Source organism: Amphiprion ocellaris, chromosome 2 (assembly GCF_022539595.1).
Source record: "Amphiprion ocellaris isolate individual 3 ecotype Okinawa chromosome 2, ASM2253959v1, whole genome shotgun sequence".
Lineage (NCBI taxonomy): Eukaryota > Metazoa > Chordata > Actinopteri > Pomacentridae > Amphiprion > Amphiprion ocellaris.
The window spans coordinates 13,904,514-13,929,432 of NC_072767.1; the positions used below are offsets into that span (position 1 = coordinate 13,904,514).

Consider the following 24,919-nt stretch of genomic DNA (forward strand, 5'->3'; position numbering starts at 1 on the left):
AGTGGCCCATGGACCACAACAGAGCTAAGCTGTTCACCTGGGTCCCACATTCCCCAGACTCAAATATTATTAAGCATCCGTGGGATGTGCCAAGATAAGCCTGATCTAGGTAGAACCCTCTGTGCAACGCACAGGACCCACAGAATTCACTGCCACCGGACATCCCCAGAGGTCCTGTGTCCATGCCCCACTGGCTCAGAGGAGTTTTAGCAGCATAAAGGGGACCAACACAATATTAGGCAGGTGGTCATAGTGTTATGCCTGATTGGTGTACAGTAGTATTGTACACCGATCAGCCACAACATTAAGCCACCTGCTTAATAATGTGTTAGTCTGCAATGTGCTTTTGTTGTTTTGTCCTGTTGTGTTTGACCCCAGCACATTGGCAGCAGGTCCATTGGGTCCTGTGAGTTGCATGGTGGGTCCTCTGTGGATTGAAATTGTTCCGGTGCCTTCCATGGATGCTGGATTGGATAAAGATCTGGGAAGTTTGAAACCCATGTCAATACCTTTCGGCTCCTTGCTGTGTTCCTCGAGCAAATCCTTAGCAGTTTTTCCAGTGTTGCACCACACATTGTTATGCTAGGGAAGGCTCCTGCCATCTGAGAGTGCTGCCAGGGGGGGTATGCTTGGTCTGGAACAATGTTTAGGTGGATGGCGAATGCCAGAGTAACAGCTTTGTGAGTGCCAGGAGCCAAGGTTTCCCTGCAGAATACTGAATTGTAACAAGATGATAAATGTTATTTGCTTCACCTTTTGTTTGTGGTTTTAATATTGTGGCTGATTAATGTATGTTCTGAGTTGTGAATAAATGAAAAAGCTTATGTTTTTACATCACTGTAGAGGTGCAGTCAACACTTAAATCCCTTCAGGGGATGATACTGCAGAAAGACATGTTGCCAAAAAAACAATGATCCTCTTATTGCCAAAATGATGATTGCAAAACCCCAAAATTGAATTGAAACTGCTGACTGACAAAAGAAATCTGCTTTTACCACCAGTGAAAATGCATGCAGTTGTTCTGTGTGACCTTTGTGATGGCGACAGACTGTGGCTCGTATTTGAAAAGCTATGTGTGATTGTGGAAAACCAAACTGTGTTTAGCCTGCTCAGTATGGGCAAGGTTTCGTTCGTTCGTGACGGCTTTATACAAAAGCGTACAGAAAGCAGTTGCATTACAAGTACAAAGTACGTTGTTCATAGTTATATAACAATAACGTTGGCTTTGAATCATTGGAGACATTAAAAATTGAAATTGGAGTGAAGATGGAGATCTGAGTAGGAAAATGTAGAGGGAGTAATTCATGGTATTTGTCTTTCTCTAAATTATGGTGATGTAAATAAAGGCACATATAATTAGAAATAAGATAAATTGGAAGTTAAATATAGTTATATGTAAACATCTACAGTAGTAAGAGGTTATCTGGCCTCTATCTGGTATCAGCACTGGGTTCTAGGTCACTCTGGAGTCGTAATTTCAATACTATTTGCTTAATCTCAGTACAAGATGGCTGTAGATGATTGCCATTGTATCCGGGAAGTACTGGGTCATGATGGATGTGGGTCCGAAAAGACCAGCTGATAACACCAACTTATGACGTACATGACCGAGACCACGGCTGTGTTGCAATGTGACGTTGTCCTTGTCTTGTTAGTGCACATGTCTGTGTATATCCACGTGAATGCCTTATGCTATAGTTGTAAGTGCAGGTCATTAATCTCATTATCAGTGGTCAGAGGTGGGGCTCTCAGACTGGAGCTGTGTCTGCTACAATTCAAGGCTTCACTCTAAGAATAAGAGCACTTTTCTTCTTATTTTTCAGGCTTTAACATTCTTGTCTGGCAGCTGTGCAAGCATGTTGTGGAACAGAGCTGAGAACCTCTTAAGCTACAAATGATCTGGAAAAGCCAGCTCTGGTCGGGCTGTGTAGCTGAGAGGACGTAAACCTGCAGCTTCTCAAAACACTCTGCAGCACAATATGGGGGCTTTTCATATTTGAACTAGTTGCAAAGCTGTGATTATTCATACAGACTTAGATGGTTTTAAGTAATTAGAAAAGCACAGTGGCCAATTCATTCATGCTACATGTAGTTTATTTACAATGTTAACCATAAAACGACTGTAATTGTGCAGGAATTTGATTTAATCCTAGCTTGAGTGCATTTGTGCCTGTCATGTAGAAGTTTTATGTGTGCATGCGTAGGTGAGGCAGAAAGAGTGTGTGTATGTTTTGTGCAATTTGCCCACATGTGGATACCAGTGTGTGAAACCCCGGGGTTAATGGCATTAGCAGGCTGTGATTGGGGCTGATGGCTTTCTGCAGCCATAATAGCAGCTCTATTAAGTGTTTACTGTGAGCCATTCCACATGTCAGCTGTGGTCAGGCAGCTAGCGGGAGAAGACTGAGGATCTGTAACAGCCTGGGACGCTGGGAGGGAGGTGAGACGCAGAGGGGGAGAAAGGAGGACGGAGGGGTCAGCTGGCTGCAGAGGAGAGAGGGCTAGATAAGTCATCACTTAGGCTGTGGTTTGAGGTTTGGTTTACTCGCTTTTTTTTCGAAGAAACTTTTCAGGCTTTTTTGGATAACAGGGAAACCTAATATCAGGCTCTGTTTTCAGCCTGAAGACTCACTGACTTAACAGTTGTGTGAGAAAACCTCCACCTCTCCAGAGCAAGACAGTTATTTAAGATTAATTTTTCTACAGACGTTTATAAAATATGACATTTACTTACATCCATATTGCTCCATGGCTGTCAAAAGAAGTAGACAGTTCAAGACCTGGAATGTATTTTCTGCCATTGGTATCAGAGTGGTGAGACTGCACTTTGTGACCTATATGAAAGTGTTCTGAGTCAGCAGGCTGCCTTTGGTTTGTACCAGGGATTTTCCTGCAACCCAGTAGCTTTGGTTGTGCTCTATCTGTGTTCTATCTGACAGGAGCATATGGAAAGGATTAAATATAATATACTTTAGGAGAAAAAAGAAGTGGCAGCACTACAGCTGAATGCTGAAACCATGAGGCCCTTTCTGTGTTAAAGTGACGGCATCCTTTTAGACATGAATCACAGCTGAATCACTTTGTTTATTTGTTAGTCATCCACGAAGTTTCTGAATCTTTTAACATGAGGAATTAGGGCTGAACAATTAATTAAAATATTAAAGAGATGCCCTGGTGAACAAACCATATCCCAAGATGCAAGAGAACAGGTTTAAAAAAAAAAAAAAAAATTGCATTATTTTTATTTGTTTCAATGGGGAAAAAATGCCCAAAACCAGTACCATTCCCACTAAAATCTTGACTTATACTGTTTCTCAATATGTACCAAAATAATTACATTGTGGTGTTTTTATACTGTTTTATAGTTACTTAATTCTGATTAGTGCAATCTACTTTTTGTGGCTGCTCTCTGAAATTATAATTAAGCCGAATATTTTGGCTCGTTAGTCTTTATTTTGTTTGTAGCAGTTCATGTCACATTTTAGTATTAAAATTCTAACAACTTGAAGCATGAAGCATTAAACAGACATTAAGGTTTATGTTTTGGAACAGTTTTGTTTATTGATTGTTTGAGCATATCGCTACCAGCAAGTGATGGAGCTTGTATGATGATGGCATTGTATCAAATTTTGTCAAATCTGATTTCTTCAGATTTAATTTTAATGTTAAAGTAATTTTTGAATCATTTATTTAATTTTTTAGCAGTTTTTCAAGATCACATTGTCACATTTCATGTTGCACTCTTTATGTCTTAACATATTGGGACTATGTTGGGAATGAGTATTTCACTTTAGTATGTTATACCTGGGTTATGGACTGTGTGTTTTGTAAATCCTTAAATGAAGCAAATGATATCGAAAAGCAAAAGCAAGTGAAATTGTAAGATGGGTATAATGTTACAGTATTTAATACTGAAAATGTGGATTAGGTTTCACAAAATAAAATATATATGTGTCATTAAAATGTTAATCTAAATGCAGCCAAGGTAGGAAGTGTTAATAGACTGCTCTGTCACGCTGTATTGAGTGGAATATTAACAGAAATTTAATCACTAATTTTAACAGGAAAGTATGTATTTTTGGCCAATTAAATAGCTGACAGATCAGTTTGATGTAAAAATCCAGCTAATGCAACACAAACAGGTCTATCCATTCTGAAACGGCAACCTAATACAACACCTTATCTGTACCTCAACTCTACTTTGGTGATATGAATTCTTTGGAACAAATTAAGCATTATAACCTTGTACCCACATCTTGCTTGCATTTCAATTCTCTGGCTTTGGGGGTCAAACTAGCAAAACTAGCAACAAGAACTAAGCCACAATTTAGACTTTAAAGACATAATGTCACAGACGTTACACATCCATGTGTTTCCCTGGTCTGTGAAAAAAAAAAAAAGCCAGCATTTGAACTCTGGTCTCTGACTGTCCCACTGTGGATGTCAGAATATAATTCAGGTAAAGGGGCTGGCGGTGGTCGCTGGGGTCGGTATCTGTCTCTGAGCTGCAGTGAAGTGTGGAGTGTGTGATGGGGGTCATCCTGTGGCCATGTGAAACAGGAAGGTGCGGGTTCAGTGTGAAGGGCTGAACCTCTGAGCTGTTTATCAGATAGCTAATGAAGCACAGCAATCCTGAGAGACCCTGAGAGGGAGGAGGGGCAGAGGAGGGGGGAAAGAGAAGAGGGTAAAAGGTAAAAGAAGGCAGGGACAGACGACTGGCATGATGATGGTAAAGGAGCTCGTGAAAAAGATGAAATGCGGGAATACCTACAGTGAAGCCGGTGCGCTCCCCTTCGCTGTTATCACTGAACGGGCCGAGAAGAATAAACCCCAGTCTCCCATGATTTCACTTTGCTTTATTCCCCCAATAATAAGCAGAAAAATACACATCATATTATTTATTACATTTCCTGCTTAAAAATCAGCAGAGGCCATATCACTCAGCTCCTGCTGTAAACATTTTCTCTGGCTGCAAGAGAAGCAGAGCAGCGTTTCCAACTCCCATCATCACAGCCATCCAGTTTACTACAGGCTACACATTCATCAGTGTGGTTTGCAGGAAAAGGGAATGAGCCTGCTTCATTACAAGTTCAAATAATCAGCCAGTCAGACGATCAAAACAGTGTTACAGTGTAGATGTCAGTGTTTAATGTTTTACCGTTTCCAGTGATAATTAATTCTGCTCACATTGAAGATGGAGAGACTGAAATATTTTGAAACGGCAGAATGGGAATGGACTTCTGATGAAGTTCTCAGGCCAAATCTAACATCTATATTGTTGTTGTATTTTTAAATACTACAGTGTGTTGTGCGAGCTACATCTACACTACCAGATAATCATTTTATATACATTGTTTAATCTAGAAAAAAAAAACTTTTTCTCAGGCCCAATGTGACATATTCAGATTTTAAAAGATTTTTCTGAAGTTAAAGTTAGCTTGTTAATTACGATGCACATAAGTTGAGAGACACATATGTACATTAATTTAATTGTTCCTTTGACTTAGTAAGTACAAGATGTGAATCACAATCTGATGGCGCTCTGGTTGTGGGAATATTAACATGCTCTGATTGGTTGGTTCCGCTGTCAGTCATACACTAAGGTGCCATTATTGGCTGGTGTAGCAGTGTGAGAATCTGGTTTGTTCATCAGGGGCCAGAGGGTGAGAGGTGAGAGGTCAGGCTCGGGGGAGTCATCAGCATTGAGCGGTCAGGTGACCCTGAACGATCCTGAGATAGAATGGCCGCTCCTCCCTGAGGAAGTTCATTCCATCACTGCTGCTGTGTGCTTGTGTGTGTGAGAGCAGTCATGTGCTTACCCACTGGCTAAACTGGTACATACAGTATTTTAGGATACAGCAGTGTCAGTGCACACACTTCTCAGGTCATAAAGGCAGATTTTCTTTTTCAGCAACAGCAGTAGAAAACATTGACCCCAGTATTTGTCAGCCTCTCCGACTGACACATTGACAACTGCTAACCCTATTATGACAACATTTCCAACAAATTTCCATGATACCTAGGTTTTCAGCCCCAAGGATTTTGGTGATCCTGTTGGCTTTCCTCTGTTAGCTTTTCTTGTATTTATTTACAATAAGTAAGAATATCTTTCGAGTACACTATCATTATTCTTCCTTCATTTCTCTTTTCCACATATCCATCTGGCAGATTGCATTAAAATCGAAAGGGAATGTTCATGAGCCCCATTCTTAATTTTTTGACCTGCTGTTTTTTGTTTTTATCTAGTGTCACTAGTGACCCCTTGACTATCAACCTGGTTATATACATTACCGTTCAAAAGCTTGGGGTCACCCAGGCAATGTCATGTTTTCCATGAAGACTCACACTTTTATTCATGTGCTAACATAACTGCACAAGGGTTTTCTAATCATCAATTAGCCTTTCAACACCATTAGCTAACACAATGTAGCATTAGAACACAGGAGTGATGGTTGCTGGAAATGTTCCTCTGTACCTCTATGGAGATATTCCATTAAAAATCAGCTGTTTCCAGCTAGAATAGTCATTTAGCACGTTAGCAATGTCTAGACTGGATTTATGATTCATTTAATGTTATCTTCATTGAAAAAAACGTTTTTTCTTTCAAAAATAAGGACCTTTCTAAGTGACCCCAAACTTTTGAGCGGTAGGGTATATATACCATATATCTTTTATTAATATCGGCCAGATATAGGTGGCATTTGGTGTTATCTTCATAGGTCTTATTGCATTTTTCCTCATATTTTTATTAACACTGAAATATTTTTCTGCAAATACATGAGGAAAACCAATTATTACTACAATTTACAATTAATGAGAACATTTCCATCTTTACATGAGTGATTAAGAATAAGCTTTTCTCAGTCGGTCATGTAAACTGCGCTCTCATTTTAGGCTCTCGGCTCTTTGTCTTCAGTCCTGTGCATCTGTGAAAGATACACCTATGAGTTACTACTGCAGAGGGACCACAGCATCTGTTAAATGTGCAGAAGGAGACGGACAGTTTCTGCTTTGTCCAACTTTACCCCATAAATCATCATGATGTGGCTGTATGGAATACTCACACTCCATCCAATGCTACTAATCCAAGTAGAGCAAATAAACCATCCTGATTTGCTCCTCAGAGACAGAAACAAAGGCAAAGTGATTAAGTCACCTCAGTAGAGACAGAGGAAGCCAACTCTCCACCTTCCTGCTGTCCTGTCTTGTTTACAACTTTCTGCTGCAATAGAGAACGTTCAAGTTTTTAAACTGTGTGCGTGCATGTGTGTGTATGTGTGTAGTTCAAGCAGCAGCCTTTGGGGAAAATGAAGCCCACACAGAAGATACAGTTTCCCCATTTGTGACAACTCCAGAAGAAGGCAAATTTTTGTATAAATCATTCGTTTAAATTGTATTAAGGCCATTTTAAGTGACAGGTCTGAACTGTCATGAAACGGTCCATGACGGTCCATGGCCTAGGGACATTCACATGGCCCCACCTCTTGCATTTATCAGTTAATTTAAACAGTTTCTGCTGTGACTTGTCCTCCTTTCGATAGTTTAAATTGATCTACTGATCTTCAAAAGTGCACCAAAATATTTTTATCTTTATTTGGGCATTTTTGTCCACCAAGGAGTTGCCAGTGTCGGTTATGGACCTACAAGATGTAACAAATGTGTTAGGACAGACAGTGTTACATGTCCATCTGAGCTCTGGTGCAGTTTCTATAATAGTAGAAACTAGGAAGAATGAGAAATCTGAGTTTTCCGTCTACAGGTATGTTTTATGATTGTAGATCATGTGCTCTTGATTTATATATATTTAAATCAAATCAAAATGAGTAGAGCTGAGTGCTGTACATGTTATAAGACAGGCAAACAACAAAAATATGTGCCAAAAAAACTAGATAAATATATAAAACTAAAATAATAAGACCACAATGAGCAACCAAAAAAACATTGAAAACATGTACATCATTTTTTTCTTTAAAGGAGAAATACTAAAGAACCATAGTGACATTTAAGACACAGTTCGACTGATTATTCAGATTTTTAGTCCAACACTTTGTAATTTATTTTTTGTGAAACAAGAATCTGCCTTTCCTCTCATTTTCTGCCTGTCTTCATCTCTGATTTTTGAGGGTGTAGACATGAGCATCTGCCTGTCCCTCTGTCCCCGACGAGTCTCTTCTGATTATGCTGGATGTGCCAGAGATCAACAGCTCTGACCTGCTGGCTCCATTTCACCATAAATATTATGGAACCATGCACAGACGCCCTCGCTGGCTGTTTAATATAGTGCTGACTCCATTAAGGGTCCCACACTCTTAGCTTTCACTGGGGTATGTAGGCTAATAATAATGCTGCCTCCACAATGGAAAAATAGTAAATACAAGTCAGGTTTCAGGCTGTTGGGGGATTTTATTTCTGGAATTTATTGTCTTTTAAGCTTTATTTTCACTTTTTGTGTGTCCTATGGTATTTTTCAGCCGTTGGACCAGGTCAGTTGTGCAGATCTGTTTTTGTGCATACATGTGCATTCATTTTTGTGTGTGCCAGCAGCACAGTGGACCTGTGGGAGTGCTCTGTCCTCCTTTCCCACGGTATGCGTCCCATGAGCCTTTGCGGTGACGTCAGGACAGAGGTACGGGCGAATGCCCGGCTAAGAGGTCGCAGGTTCACTTCCTGTCTGTCAGGATTGAGCTGGGCAGGATCCAGCATGGAGCGCCGAACTGTCTTTATGATCTCTCAGTGGTTGACCCTTACTGTCTCTTTCAGGCTATGTGGCTGATGCTGCAAAAGGAGGAGCCAGAGGATTTCGTCATATCAACAGGGGAGGTGCACAGTGTGAGGGAGTTTGTGGAGAAGGCCTTCAAACACGTGGGAAAGACCATTGTGTGAGTGTACACAGAAACACACAAGCCAAGTTAATTTTATTCACATAGTCTAAAATCAGAGATTTGCCTCATAGGCCTAAAAATCTGCACCGTATAAGACACTACCTACCCTTTATCTGGAAAATGAAAGACTCCTCCCATGTTTCACCTCTCAGTCACCTCCCTCTTGTGTCCTGGAAGATACTGACATGTGGTGAGGGGCTGTTTGACTGTTCGCAATGCCTGTTGTGCTGTCTCAGAAAAAAAGGCAGGTGACATGTTTTGTCTGCATGAGACGTTAAGGAAACAAACTGCACAAGAAATAATCAGTGCAGTTGAACCTTTGAACAGGTGTGAGAAAAAAGGTAGTTCCTGCTAAAATTTGTTTCTTTCCAGGTGGGAAGGAAAGGATGAGAAGGAGGTTGGTCGTTGCCAGGAGACAGGTGTGACACATGTGAAGGTGGACCCGAAATTCTTCCGTCCTACTGAAGTGGTAAGTCTGCTTTCTCTCTTCCATGCATACATTGGTTGTTTACTTGTTTTGAAATAATGACCCAGATTGCATTTTTCTGCTTGTCAGTGTCCATTGAAACCATTGATATCATCTTAATGGAAGAATATTTTTTAAAAGGGCAGCACAGACACAAAGAGACATATGATTAGGAATGAAATTAACTTTTTTCTGTCATTTTCAGCATTAAAATGTTGTTAATGGTGGCATGTAACTACATTTACAGGAACATAATGCATCTACTGGTACATTATGCAATCACCTGCTTTAAGTTAGCTAAAAGTAGTCATTCTTTTTGCAAAACATACCCTTGTAATATAATTAAATCTAATATATATATATAATGTAATGTAACATTCACATTTAGCTATGTTTATGTAATGTTATGCTGCTTTCAAGGTTTAGGTGTGTTGCTGGTTGGGTAGTTTGAGATAAATGCTACATTTTTCCTGCTCTACACTGTCACACCATCAATTAAAGGTCAAGACAGAATACAAATGTTTTTCTTTTAGATTTGTTGCCCCTTGAAATGAGTTTTAATAAACCCAACCATTTGTCACAGTGTGCTCCTACCTCTTCTCTGTACTGGATGGACTCATCATATCTCATATATGTTTGTGTGTTCTGTCATTGGTAATATTGCCTTTGGTGACCTCCTACATGATATTTGTATATTCGTCCATCTTAGCTACACTTCAAACTTTTGTTTCTTGTCACTGGACAAAGTCGTAGGTTCATGCTGTCAGAATAATTTGTTTATTTCTGATTTTGCTTACTTGCTTTGCAGTATGTCAGACAGAAGTTCAGACTGTATCACTGAACTGCAGTTACTGCGGCAGAATGAAGCTGATGTATTCCACTAATGTAATTCATATAGTTGCACATAATTCACAAAACATCATCAGCATTTCCTGTTCTAAATACTTGACCTTAACATGAATGTTACATGTTTTCTCTGCATGTATCTGATTCCCGGTCATTGTGTCTGGGACCATACACTTATCAGCCATAACGAGTGCAGTTGACAGCCTCAGGCTGCTTATTGTACGCTTTTAAACTGCTGGAAACAAGCCAGTCCACCTCTTTAAGAGTAATGTAAGCTGCATCCTGCCAGTTGATGTTGAATGGGTGAACATATTCAGGCAAGCAACCTTGAAAATGTTAATAGCGAGGGTGTGTTAGATTGAGCCACTCTGCTTGTGAGGCAGTTCTGCTGAATGAGAAGGTAGCTTGATAGAACAGAAGAGAGAAATGTGTCTTTTTGTAAGACTGTACATGGACAAATGTGCTCGCAGAGATTGGATCCAAATCAGAAAATGAGCCAGTGTGTTACCTCTACCTCTCTGTTTAGGTGTGGAGTTTCTCTGGTATTTGGGAGGTCTTTCCCTGCTGTGGCCCAAGGGTGATGGGGCTATTCCTCGTGGACGGTATAGTGTTACCTCAGGGTGTTGTGGCTGAGATTAACCGTCAGGGTCTCGGTTTAAAGCCAGGAGCACCCCTCTTCTGAGCTTTGGCCTGGTGAGATTAGAGTTGAGATCCAGTTGAGTGATGGCAGAGGATTAGTAAGGAGGCCCTGCTGACTGACTGCTGAGGGAATGGCAGCACTGGTTACACACCTGGGCCTGTATTCTTTGTACATGTCGGCTCATTCATTCAAGGTCCTAACTCTGAATTCACACTGAAAAGTATTCCAGAAAGTGATCAAGTCAGCCAAGAGAAACCTGTCAACAAATAGTTAGGTAGCGTTTTTGTGATATGTCAGCAAATGGGCTGTATCCCTTGTGCTGAAACATGATGGGCGTGGAATGCACTGCATGAAAATATATGACTACCTGAAGCAGAAAATAGGTGAATCTTTGAGTTAGTGGAAGTAGCCTTCCCCTTACAGACTTCACCAGCTAGTGAAATCTGGCAGATAGCTTCAAAGAATTTGAAAATCAAAGCAGAACAAGTTTCAGTGGAGAAAAATGTGTTAGAAATCCCATGTGAGAAGAAGAAAGCAAACTCCTATACATTCTAAAACCTTTTGTGATTAATGATTCTATTGTTGATCCTCAAGTTGGCTTCACCTTCATGTTTGTGTTTGCATTTGTCTTCCTAAACTGAAATTGTTCCATTTTACAGAGACTATAATTGAATATTCTGCGATATCTATTTCTTAAGCAGCTCAGAGGAAACAGAGGTTGAAACCTGCAGGGGTAACATGGGGAAGATGGTTAACTTTCAGCAGGTAGTTTCTCTGCTCTGCCTCATTGTTCCTTGATTTCTATGGGAGGGTTTAAAGAGAACGAAGAATGTTTAACCTCTGGCCCCTTCAGACAGGAACTGACTGACACTGGGCTCATAGCTCTGCATTGTGATTCACCTCAAGTGGAAATACCTGTCATCAAGTGTGTGTGTCTGCGTGTGTGTGTCCGTGTTCTGCTGACTCAAACCCGTTGGTATCATGTTTGCTGTTTAGGTGTAAGAAAGTTTGGATGTATGTCCATGTAGGGCCTGAGTGCAAAATGTACATATGGTGTCAGAGGAGTGTGGTAATATTTATGTAATTTATTACTATCCCTGTCACTGTGTGTGTGTGTGTGTGTGTGTGTGTGTGTGTGTGTGTGTGTGTGTGTGTGTGTGTGTGTGTGTGTGTGTGTGTGTGTGTGTGTGTGTGTGTGTGTGTGTGTGTGTGTGTCTGATGAGAACTCCAGTCACTTGGGCCAGCATTATGTGTGTGTGTGTGTGTGTGTGTGTGTGTGTGTGTGTGTGTGTGTGTGTGTGTGTGTGTGTGTGTGTGTGTGTGTCTGATGAGAACTCCAGTCACTTGGGCCAGCATTATGTGTGTGTGTGTGTGTGTGTGTGTGTGTGTGTGTGTGCGTGCGTGTTTATTTGGGATACAACATCTTGGCGCTAAAGAACTGACTGCAAGTTTGTCTGTGGTTGAAGCATTTTACTTGATGTAATAGATCCATCCATTCATCCATCCATTCATCCATCCATTATATATACACTGCTTAATCATTAGGGTCGCAGGTGGCTGGAGTCTGTCCCAGCTGACTTAGGGTGAAGGTAAGGGACATCCTGGACAGGTCACCAGTCTATCAGAGGACTACACAGAGAGACAAACAATCACACTCGCATTCACACCTACGGAAAATTTAGAATTACCAATTAACCTCATGTTTATAACCGCATGTTTTTGGACTGTGGGAGGAAGCCAGAGAACCCAGAGAAAACCCACATATGCACAGGGAGAACATGCAAACTCCATGCAGGAAGATCCCTGGCTGGGGCCAGGATGCGAACCGGGGATCTTCTAGCTGCAAGGCGACAGTGCTAACCATCAAGGCACTATTCAGCCCTGAATGTAACAGATGCTGGTTAAGAATAAAGCTACCAGCATTTTACACAGATAGTCACATGTGAAAATGAAAGACATGCGATTCAAGTTGTCAGGCTTGTTTTGAACAAAGTAAGAGTAAGTTTCAAACTTGCCCAACTGCCATGGCTTTGCAGAGCTGTCAGTCACACTCCACTCCCTGTGGGTTTCTGCCTGCACTGAGGTTTCTGTCAGATGAGCAGCCTCTGCCAGAGCTTTACAAAGGTGTGTCTCTGTGTTATGCTCTAATGGTTATGATTAGGTTTGATTGCCAGATGATACACAGTATCATTTCAGGTATGATCAGAAGTTTCCTTGTCTGGTTTCAAAGTTACTTTTGGACTCTGTTGAGACACTTACATGATTTGTGAAGAGAGCTACACAGATACTAAAACTAAAAGGCACAGGTGAAGTTGGGTAGAGAAGAAAATAGGCGTGCGCGTAACATATGGTTTAATATGTATATGCCAATAATGAGTACATTTCTATCCATTAATCTGTTGACAGTTTCACAGAATAGCTGATTAACCTAAACAAAGAATTTTCCTGAAATGATTTTTAGATAAGAAACAAAGTGTGTCCTAACAAGCCCAGTGCACACAAACACACGGGTACTGTCAATCAAAGTAACATAAGCCCAGGTTCCATTCAAAACATTTTTTCAAACACTTACTCAATAAAAATTCTAAGGTAGCAGGCAGACAACTGTATTTCTTTTGGAGTGTATTTAACAGTTACAAAGACAAGGAAAATTAGAAGGCTCTCCCAGCTAGTAAATACACAACACTTATCAGGGTTGTCCCTTTTCTGCTGGTGTGTCTTCCAGAATGGCACCTAGGTGTTTTCTCAGGTGTTCATGCATTATATCAGTGCTGTGATGATATGTCATTGAAACTCTTGCCACTGTCACCTTAGGGCTGCTCTAGGGGTTCAGGCATATGGGTTCTGTAAAGCGTCTTGAGACAATTTGACTGTAATTGACGCTATATAAATAAAATTGCAAAGCATTTTTTTGTTTTGTTATAATTTGAAGCCCCCAAGGCCTGAGGTCTTTAGAAACTGCAGGTGTGGACAGCTTTAAACTGTAGGAGTCCATGCCATGTTCATACACCAGAAGAATGGACCCTCTTTACAAATGAATCCATGTTTCCTCATCCATTTGCAAATATAGGCCCTCTTCCCATAAGGCCATAATTATAGATAAGAGGGGGTCTTCAAGAAGAGAAATAAGCTCATATACATGAGTAATCACACCCTTTCCAAGTGGATATATAACCAGAAAATTGTCTAAATGACTTTATTTGTGGATAAGGGAACTGGAGCAGATTAGTTTTAGCAAAAATTCTAACATAAATATCTACAAAACTGGCTGTTGTTGAGATTATAATTCTGTTTCAGCTGAGTAAATGAGGTAAAATTACATCTATACTACCGTTCAAAAGTTTGAGGTCTCTTAGAAATGTCCTTATTTTTGAAAGAAAAGCAGTTTTTTTTCAATGAAGATAACATTAAATGAATCACAAATCCAATCTAGACATTGTTAATGTGGTAAATGACTATTCTAGCTGGAAACAGCTGATTTTTAATGGAATATCTACATAGAGGTACAGAGGAACATTTCCAGCAACCATCACTGCTGTGTTCTAATGCTACATTGTGCTAGCTAATGGTGTTGAAAGGCTCATTGATGATTAGAAAACCCTTGTGCAATTATGTCAGCACATGGATACAAGTGTGTGTCTTCTCGGAGAACATGAAATTAACCTGGGTGACCCCAAACCTTTGAACAGTAGTGTACATCTACAAAAGATTTAATACCTTCTTTCTCCCAGATTGTCAAAGATGGCATCAGCAGTGATGGAGTGAAAGAAGAATTTTGAATCAGTGCTGAAAAGGGACATTGAGTCTTTCTTTCTTGCTAAACCGAATCGGTCTGCTGCAGCCGCTCTTGCCGCTACCGTTCAACCGACCAGTGACTGGAGCCAAAAACGAGAAACGCCATGATGCGGCAATTACGTAGTGATACTGAAGAAAAACATTTGTTACAATTTTGCAGTGAACTGAAGTATTTTAGAAAGAACTAATAAACACCATGCGTCAGTTTAAAATATTTATCAATATTGCCAGCTAATTATGACAGCCTCATAATAGATGAACTGTGTGGAGCAAACACTGTCTGTCTGTTTAGCTGCCTTTAAATAGTCCCTTGAGGTCATATTGTTGATATGGGAAGATGAGTATAGAATATGCTTGGCATGCAAGTGACAACAAAAGACATTCTAGAAACTTTTTTTTTAAATGCCTTGCCTTTTACTTGTCCAAAACAAGAAAAATAAACCACAAAACAGTTTTAAACTTACTAACTCAGGTATTTCAGATCCTCTCCTGTACAAAGACATAATATACCTCTGTGGTTTTTCAAGTAGACCCCAGGTGAAGGCCTGTGATTGACTGTTTGTCTGTGTGCATCTCATTGAGTTGGTGTGTGTCTGCGTGCATGTAGATGCTAGTGCATGTCCATGCTATGCAGCCTCGCTGTCATACTTCCAAGTTCATGTGTCGCTGCAGGGTATAAAGGGCTGTGAGTTGAATGACAGCTCAGTGGTTTTTGTCAGACCTCTCATGCAGAGCAGGAGAAAGAGAGGTGATAAATGGGAAGTTGTCTCTCAATCTGTCTTTACATCTTTCTGTCCCATCAGTGTGTGCATAAGTCATCGACTGTCTGCTTCTCAGCACATCCTCTTGACATTACATCTCTGTCTGAATCACAGTTTTGCAACAAGAGCTGGTCAGCAACGCAAGAAAATCTTTCCAGAATCAAGTACCTGAGAAAAAATAAAGTGATGCATCTGATGATTTTATATTAACCTGACACAAAATCCAGAAAAACAAGTCCATATGATCTACAGTGGATTCAGAATATGGACACTTTTATGTGCTGAAGATTTCATTTTATGTTTGCATTTTGTTATCACTCCACACAAAACAATCCAAAATGAAAACATGTAAATGTTTTATATTTATCAAAACTCCCAAACTGAAGAATTTACAACAGAATTCAGACCCTTAATTTAGTTGTAGACAGGAATTACTATGCTTTAAATCTTCTCTGTTAAGTCTCTACAAGCTTTGCACATCTAGGTTTGGCAGTTTATTCCATTCTTTTCATCTAAGCTTTTTTTGTTTTTTATTTGGATGGAAAGTGTCTGTGAACTGCAATCTGTAGGTTTCTCCACAAATCTTACGTGGTATTAAAGGCTGGGTCACTCAAGGCCAGTTAGGGGCTTCAACCAAAGTCGCTTCAGTAAGATTTTGACTGAAAAATTTTTAGTTATGATGCTGAAAGGTGAACCATCCCTTTAGTCTCAAGATGCTAGTACTCCCTGTCTCATAGCATCCATCCTTCCTTCACATCTGACCAGTGTTCCTGTCCCCACTGCTGAGAAGGAACCCATACCATAATGATGCTACCACCATGCTTCACTGTAGGAATGGTATTAGCCAGGTGATGAGCAGTGCCTGGTGTTTTTAAAACATAGTGCTTGAAGGGCTGCTTGTCAGAAAGATACATTTCTCTCTTATCCAAGCAGAGAATCTTTTTCTCACAGTCTGAGCCAAATGCAGTTTTGCAAACTCCTAGTGTCCTTTTATTCAGAGTGGCTTCCATCTAGCCCATCAGTGATGAAGGATTATGATTAAAGAACTGCAGTTGTAATGGTTGTTCCCCTGGCAGACTATCTTAGCTCTGCAGAAGTCTTCTGTTCTATTAGGGTGACTGTTGGGTTCTCATGCAATTATTATGGCAAAAGTGCCAAGTCTAGGAAGAGTCCTGGTGGTTTCAAACTTATTTTGTTGCACTATTATTGTGACCACTGTACTCTTGGGAACATTCAGAGCTTCAGAAATGGTTTTACCTGTGCCCTGATCTTTTCATTGCCATTGTGCGTGGCGACAAAGAGTTTCCCTGACTTCATAGCTTTATGTGTTCATTTTGTCATTTTTAATGGAAAAAAAATTGATTGAAATTGATGAGTCTACATTTTGAAGTGATAACTTGCTGCCAGCAGAAAATGTTTTAACATGATGTGTAGTAGCTCCTCTGCGTTTCTTTCAATCTGCATCGATAAGATCTAGAAGTCATTTTGTGTATTGACATTGGAGAGATTGCCATCTGCGAACTATCCATCTCTTGGCAGCTGTTGGGTGTGCTAGCCAGCAGCACCTCTCAATCTCAGGTTCTGAGGTGGATATGTTTATTTTTATCTCATCTTTTTGTGAAATTTCTTTCAATGGATCAGATAACTTTTACAGTTAAAAATGGTAAGGAATGCACATTGTAAGTATCCATGCCTTAAAGTGACATCCAACCAGCAGTTCAAAAAACGATGGAGATAATGAACATCTTCAATTTTAAAGAGAAAAGCAGCAAAATATAAGAAGCTGTAATTGATGAACATATGTCATTATGACTTGGTAAATGTCAATAAATTAATCTGCCAATCATAATGCAAAATCATTGCATGATCACTGTGGAATGCTGACAGTTCACAGTGACAGGAGTGGGAGGCTGTTTATCTCTGTGGTGTGATCTGATTGACGGAAACGAATCACCTTCTCAGGTTCCCATGCATCAAGAATTGCTAATGTAAATTAGGCTTTGCTAGAGTCACGTACCAGCATTCCATGCAGTTCAGTCATGTACTATCAATACGTGACCAATCTTCCTTTTGTTTTAAACATACAAGTTTATTCTTGTGCAGCACAAACAAGTGTGAAAAGCAGGAGTGCTGCATACCACGGCTGCTGCGCAAGATCTGTGTGACAGTTCCAAGTGCCTGCCCTATACATATAAACACATCCCTAAAACATGCTGTTTTGTTACTGCAGGTGAAGGTTTATCTGTGTGTCCATGCAGAGAGGAAAGGCTGTGATCAAATAAATCCTGCTCTTATCTTTGCTGTGACCCTGGGCAATATCCTGCCACTGCATCAGATCTCTTAGTGGTGCAATTGTTCATTGTTTATCGGCAGTAAATACACAATTTAACACATTTCATCAGTATCAGAGCAATACACAACTGCCAATAAGACAACAAAACATGCAGAAAATGTGCAAGTTATTCCTGCTTGTAAGTAAAAATATGTTTCAGAATGTGTGCTGCATCCACACCTGTATCATCTGGTTTATAAAGCAGTTGCTTGCTTGGCCTTTTTTTTAAATCCAGACTGCAGGTAGGAATAAAAACTCCCACATCAACCCACTAAAAATAGCCCTGTTGACATACCACACGTCAGCATCTGTCAACTGCTGTCCAATGGTGCATGTGCTATAGTCTCGGTTCTAAACTTCCTTCTTGCTTTAGATGGCTGTCATTCCAGCAGCGAGATTTGCGTAACAAATTTTAACAGAACCACACTCAGTTGCACACTCTCATACGTCATCAGTCCTGTCGTCACTAGGTGAGACGCTCAGACAATGGTTGCAGTGATTCAGAGAAATAAAGACACTGGGTGTTGTGTTGTGTTGTGGTTATGACTGTTGGCAAGGGAATCAACCCACCTGTTGATGTGATCAGTGAGACGAAGACACACCTGACTGATCTAGTTGCTAAATAATGTTTGACATTGTTAAGCTTTTCTGAGCTTAAAGGACCAGCTCTTCTCTTGAGTGCTCTGAGGCAGTAAGATATCATCATTAATCTTGAATGCATTCCTCATGGCTTTGTGATTAAGTGTTGTGAACTGCCTTTACTGCTTTGCTTTGTGATCTCATGAGTCTCTGACAGACACAGCCTGAACCTTTCTTACTCAGTTGTGGGAATAGATGCAATACATGCTAGCTGACTAAAAAACTACTTGGCAAGCAGTAGGTTTTTGAAAACCTTGATTAGACCCAAGTGTGTGAGTCAATCTGCAAAACCTTTAACTATGTAGCACAAGCCTAGAACAGAAATATGCAAGCCTAAAATAGCATTATGGACCTGCTCAGCGGTCCAATATACATTGCCTCAACACTCACTATTACTACCAGACAGAAATTCCCACTTGCAGAAAATCTTTGTTAAATGGCCTTTGAAATCATGCAGCCATCTTTTCATTGGAAATAGTGATGCCACACATTCTGCCCTGAGGCACTGACGTGTGCAAATAGTTTTCAGTTACCCTGAACTCTTCTGAGGGCCTGACTGACAAGTTTGTACAACCAGTCAAGGTCTTGCAAGTCAATTTTCATTGTTGGGTGGCCTTAATCCAAAGAGCCAAATACTTAAAAAATAAATAATTGTATAGATTTTATTCATATTTTTTGCTATTTTCTGCAGCTGTGACTGTGTGACTGACTTGTGACTTGTGATTAATGTGCGGTCAGTTGTGTATAACCATCTATTGTCTACAGTTGTTTTGCTTATCAGTGGCAAATAATGAACTAATTATTGTTCTCTCATTCTGTGGGACAGACACTAAACTAATATTGCAAATATTTTAGGTAGCTGTTAATCTGCTTTTAAGCTTACCTACGTACTTTAAAATCAAATTTAATGTAGTTACACCGCAAGTATGTTTCTCCAGAGTACAATAAAAACCCCATTACTAAATTGGAAAACAGGCCAATAAATGTGGTGTGTTTAATCTGGGGATTTCATGCCAAGTATCTTTGAGCATGGAAATGGACCTTTGGGGAAATGTGCATAAAATGACAAGTGTTTATAAAATCACAAGCCAACTTGAAAATCTTCATGTAATGTTGCAGTGCAGCCATTAAAGCATGGTGGTTTCAGTAATTCACTCAGTGTAAAAGCATAGTTTCAATGAAGTGTTGGAGCAACAAGCAAACATATATGATTTTGTCATACAAAGTGGAAAATAGCTGTTTTTCTTTACAGCTGCTCAAAAGAGAAATTTAAGGGGAGAAATAAGTTTCAAAGAGAGTTGGAAACTTTGTTCAGTGGTCCAAAGTCTTTTCAGATAAAAGTAAATTTTGGATTTCATTTGGGTCACAGAATCCAAGATGTTTGAAGTCCAGTGTAAGTTTCTCCCATCTGTGATTATTTGAGGTGCCATTTTTGTCCACAATGTTTTATCAAGTTGGAAGTAAATGGTCAATGCAGCTGTCCTCAAGGAGATTTAGAGCACTTTATGCTTCCACCTGCTGACAAGCTTTATGGCGATGCCAATTTCCTTTTCCAGCAAGACGTACCACCTGCTCACAGAGCCAACACTGCTACCAAGTCATTTGCTGACACGATATTAATGTGCTTTACTGGCTAGCCGACTTACCTACATAAACTCAGTAGAACCCCATATTGTGTATTATCAGGTAGACAATGAGAAACACTAAACCCAAAAATACAGACTAGCTGAAGACCACTATCAAAGCAACCTGGGTTTCAGTAACAACTCAGCAGTGCCACAGGATGATCAGCTCCATGCCTCACCACACTGATGTAGTACTTTGTGGTAAAGGAGCTCCAACCAAGAACTGAATATAAATGAATACGTTTTTATGAGTTAGACATTTCTGTATTATGAATCTTCTTTTTAATTGATATGAGAAATATATTAATAATTTGTGATACTGCATTTCTGATTTGCATGAGCTTAAGACCACAATCATCCAAATTATGCAAACAAAGGCTTGAAATATTTCGCTTTATGTGTAATGAATACAGAATATTGGTTCAGTTACAAAAAAAAATTGTCAATGTTTGGATTTTTTAGGATGCACTAGTAGCTCTACTACAAGTTTAGAAAACTCTGCCTGTTTTGCTTTTCCCTCTGTGACTCACCCTAGCAGTGCACTGAACAAATGTAACACAGACTGCGTTGTGCCTAAAAGGGCCAAAAGAAGTTATAGGGTTGAGAGTTTGAGATGATGATTGTATTCATGCGCATTGGCACATTTTTTTCTACCAAATATTCTCCCTCACAAACCCAAGTGCATTGTGGTCCTCCAAGATGTCTAACCCTGGAGGATGAATACGCAGTGCACAACTTTATGAATGTTAAACAAAAAGATGAGTGTGCTCTTGGTCGTGCATCTGACCTAAGAGGCTGAGTCTTTCACTGTATAGGATTCCATTTATTTTCTTGATGTTTGCTGTGTGCTTCAGTTTGAGGTTCACAGTAAAATTGCAAATGTGTACTTGCATGTGGTCAGAACAGGACTTGAAGTGCTGGGAACAGTGTATCGCTGCTCAAGAAGACTATTTTGAAGGGGATAGCGGCTAAATTTAAATCACTTCATTTTGTTGCTGTTTATAGGCACAGTGTCTGAACTTTTGATTGCATACCATATATGATGATCTATGAATGGATTATTGGCCTCAAGTAAAAAGTAGTGAATATTAAAAGACAAAAGGTCAACTGTGCAGCACATATACTTAACAGTCAGAGACGCCATATGGACCTATTGAAAGTCTCAATGATTCAGTTACAAGCCATAATTCCTTGATCATGGTTTTGAATCCACACAAGTTTACTTTAGAAAAGAGTTTCACCAACATGACAATTTGGTAATAATGGACACAGGACAGCCTGGGACCTTAATGATACTGTATGGTCTAGACCAATTAGTTTGTAAGATTTATCATCCAACTAGGTACTTCCAATAGTACTTTCAAAGGCAAGGGGGAATTTTGTCCATAATAGAGTCATCATAGCTGTTTGAATGGTGGTAATAGAACACCTGTCCTCAAAGGCATTCCTAGTGTTGTACTGATTGTTACACCTAAAAGATGGTAGAAATTGTTGGTTCAAAAAAAGGTGATGGGTAACAATTTGTAGACATTGTTAACCACTGACAAGCACTTCGGGTGACACACACTGACCTGTAGAATAAGTATGGTGTCTCTTGTAGCTGTAGACAGAAGGTGCTGGGTGTTTAGGCCTCACTAAAGAAGCGGAGCTGGTTTTAAGTTTCATTTTACTCCATGCAGGCAGTCCAGACCTCATAAATCCACTCCCAGGGTCCTTGTAGCGCTGTCTCCAACATACTGAATGAGTATTGCAGTTTCTCTGATCTTAGAGTGAGACAAACTCTCTTAGAGCTGCTGTGAAGTATTGCAGTTTTTTTTTTTCATGACCCCATCTGATCCTCGCACCAATTACTGGTTTTACTTTCTGAGTTTTTCAGTGCACACTAATATTAGTGTTGGACAACTCACTCACAGACAAAGTAAGAGACAGTAAGATTGCAGAAACCCCACTGTCAGTCGGAGGAAAGTGTTCATTGTAACAATGAGAATAGCAGGTATGGCCTCACATACATGTGTGCTCACCAACATAATGGCTCCTGCAGGCAGTAACTCATACACTGCCCCTGTGCCCCAGAGAAGATTTTAATAGTTGGTCTGTTTTGTTGCGTAAGATCTGGTACATAATGAAGCCTGAAATATGGTGGCTGTTTCAGTTTCCCAGAACTAGGTTGGAATTCTCTTTAGGTTTTCAGCTGAGAAGCTTAAGAAGCCAAAGATGCTCTTAAAATCATCAACTGTTCTGCTACTTTAGGAAAATTCAGCTGTTTCAGAATTTTAGACTTATTTCCGTTCTTGTGGCTGTCATTCCTTTTGGCCAGGTTATTTGTAGAGGTAAATGACATGGCTTCTAAGCAATGAAGATTACATCCCCTAAAACTTCCATCCATCCATTATCTACACATCGCTTAATCCTCGTTTGGGTCACGGAGGGGTTGGAGTCTATCCAAGCTGACTTAGGGTGAAGGCAGCGGACACTCTGAACAGGTCACCAGTCTATTGCAGACTGCATTCATGCATTCACACCTACAGACAATTTAGAATCACCAATTAACCTCAGCATGCTTTTGGACTGTAGGAGGATGCCAGAGTACCCAGAGAAAACCCACGGATGCACAGGGAGAACATGCAAACTCCATACAGAAAGATCCCAGGCCCAGGCTGGGACGGGAACCGGGGATCTTCTAGCTATGAGGCGATGGTGCTAATCACCAAGCTACTGTGTAGCAGCTTTCCTAAAACTGATTATTTGAATTACAAACTGAAGAATCCCTGATCCGAGTCTTACATCGTCATTTGTAGCAGTGGGAAAAGCTTTTCCAAATCTGCCCTCTCTCACAATTACATACCTTCCAACTACAACTTTTAAAATGTCCTTGCTTCCCAACTTTTGTTTTTGATTCTTTTACTTTTCTGCATCCTTAAATTTTAATGACCTTTTTAATGATTTTATAAATGTTTTCTTTCTTTTTATAATTGTGTTTTCATCTGCTGTTTTAATGTCCTTGTGAAGCACTTTGAATCACCTTGTTGTTGAAATGTGCTATATAAATAAACTAACTTTAACTTTAACTTTACACAGTTATAAAAATAGGAAGCCCCACTCACCCTTGTTTCAGCACACTGTTTTGCTCTCATGAGATGCCCTCAGCTGTTTAACTCCCAAACCAGACCAGACCATGTACTACTTCAGTTACTGAATCCAATAAATCTTGGAGCGTGGTACATTTGTGCAGCCAATAAGAACAGACAGACTCGTGATAAGAATGTAGGTGCACAGCTTTACCATGTAGAAGACCTTTACAGCTCCCAGTACAAAGCCCAAGTGGTGATCCTGTATGCATCAGTTAGATATTCCAGGTACAATTCACCTTAATTTTTTACTTTTAGGCAAGCAGTTTGCTGATGCCCTGTGCACTCGGTTCCAGAGCTTGAAAAATATTTAACAATCAACCCATTAAGTACAATATTATAATGGCATAAAACTGCTGGTTTTGTCCATGAAAGTTGGACAAAACCACAAAAGCAACTGCACTTTAATGAATAAAGCAGAAGTTTTCCTTTTAAGGAACTCTTTTGCTTCTCTTACAGGGCTGTCAGAAAATCCATCAGTCAGAGTCAGTGACCTGCCAAGATAATGACCCACTAAATATGTTGAACTGAATTCATAGATCTGATTTCACTGAGGCTGTAAGCTGAGGTGTTCACCTTCATTTGTCAGTTATCATTCAGTTAAATATGGTTTTGGACAATCTGGTACTGTCTGGTCGGCGGGGATAGGGAGGAATGAGCAGCTATTATTATCCTGCTTTACGTCTCTGGCAGCGTAGTGGTGTCAGTCAGAGGCCAGCAGTGGAAGCCAGGGGGCCGGTTAGGACTGCTGGCTCTCTGAGGTGCTTCATCTCGGGACCGAGGCAGCAAGACCTCTAACTGAACCGCAGCCATTTGGATGGAGAAGTGCTGAGGCAGCAAGTTGGGGCCATTTCCCTGGGTGGAGTTCCCATACCGCACTACAGGTCTTAAAACAAGAAGAGGTGGCTGTCGGCTGTGAGCCAGTTTATGACTTTATTATCATGCAAACATTGTCCCAGTGCTCAGATTCACACATCATTGTCAATTATTTGGTTTTATTCCACACTTGTTTCTCAGCAGCAGCAGTTAGCACCAGCATCTGCAGTCAATTTGGGTGATTTATGTGCCAGAAATTAGTCTGTGTTTTAAAAGCAGCATGTCTGTGTTTCACCCTGTCATATTGGGTGTTGGCAAATAGACTCCGCTCCAGGATTCCTCAGATTCCTCTTCATAGGAGCCAGTGATAAGGGGAAATGTGAGGTAAGGAGAGGCCTTGGTGTTCTGACAGCAGTTTGCTCAGTGATGGATAGAGGTGAATGTTTGAACACCAGACAGACATAAAGAAGCAAATGGCTTTTATGTGCAGTGTGATTTATCCATTGAACAAGCTTTGTCGAGCTCCGCCGGCCGAATTTATGGCACTTGACACACGAAACGGGCTATCAGTGCTGAGTTTGGATGTTTGGCAGAAGCCCACAGTACTTTCACACAAGGAAGCATGAAATATTAGCATTATTTTAAAAGGTTTCCGTATATTAGGGAGGAATTGGGTGTTCTTTTCCAAGATGGTTCACAGTCGAGCCATTCTCTGGAAGGCTCGCTGACAGCTTGTCTGAATGGAAAATGATAGAGAACAATAAAAGACAAGGTTGCAGAAGTGGTTACACATTTTCACTCGAAGGCTGTCATAACCATTACAACCTGTCAGCCAGATACTATAGATATTTAAAGATGAAACAACAAAACAGAAACAAAGCTCAAAAACCTTTCAGAATGCCCCCAGTTCTGTATGTTGACTGTGTTCTTAATTTGCGATTTTTTGGTAAGCAGAATGTGGTTGTTTTTGACAGCTGAATACCGCTACA

The 24,919-nt window shown here is 40.2% G+C and overlaps 1 protein-coding gene across 1 annotated transcript in view; it reads left to right on the top strand.

Moving 5' to 3' along the window:
- gmds (GDP-mannose 4,6-dehydratase) overlaps positions 1-24,919 on the top strand; it is a 210,327-nt gene that overhangs the window by 153,965 nt on the left and 31,443 nt on the right. The window contains exons 8-9 of the mRNA XM_023277515.3: positions 8,761-8,879; positions 9,255-9,351. Coding sequence (XP_023133283.1) covers positions 8,761-8,879; positions 9,255-9,351 — 216 coding nt within the window. The remainder of the gene's footprint in view (positions 1-8,760; positions 8,880-9,254; positions 9,352-24,919) is intronic.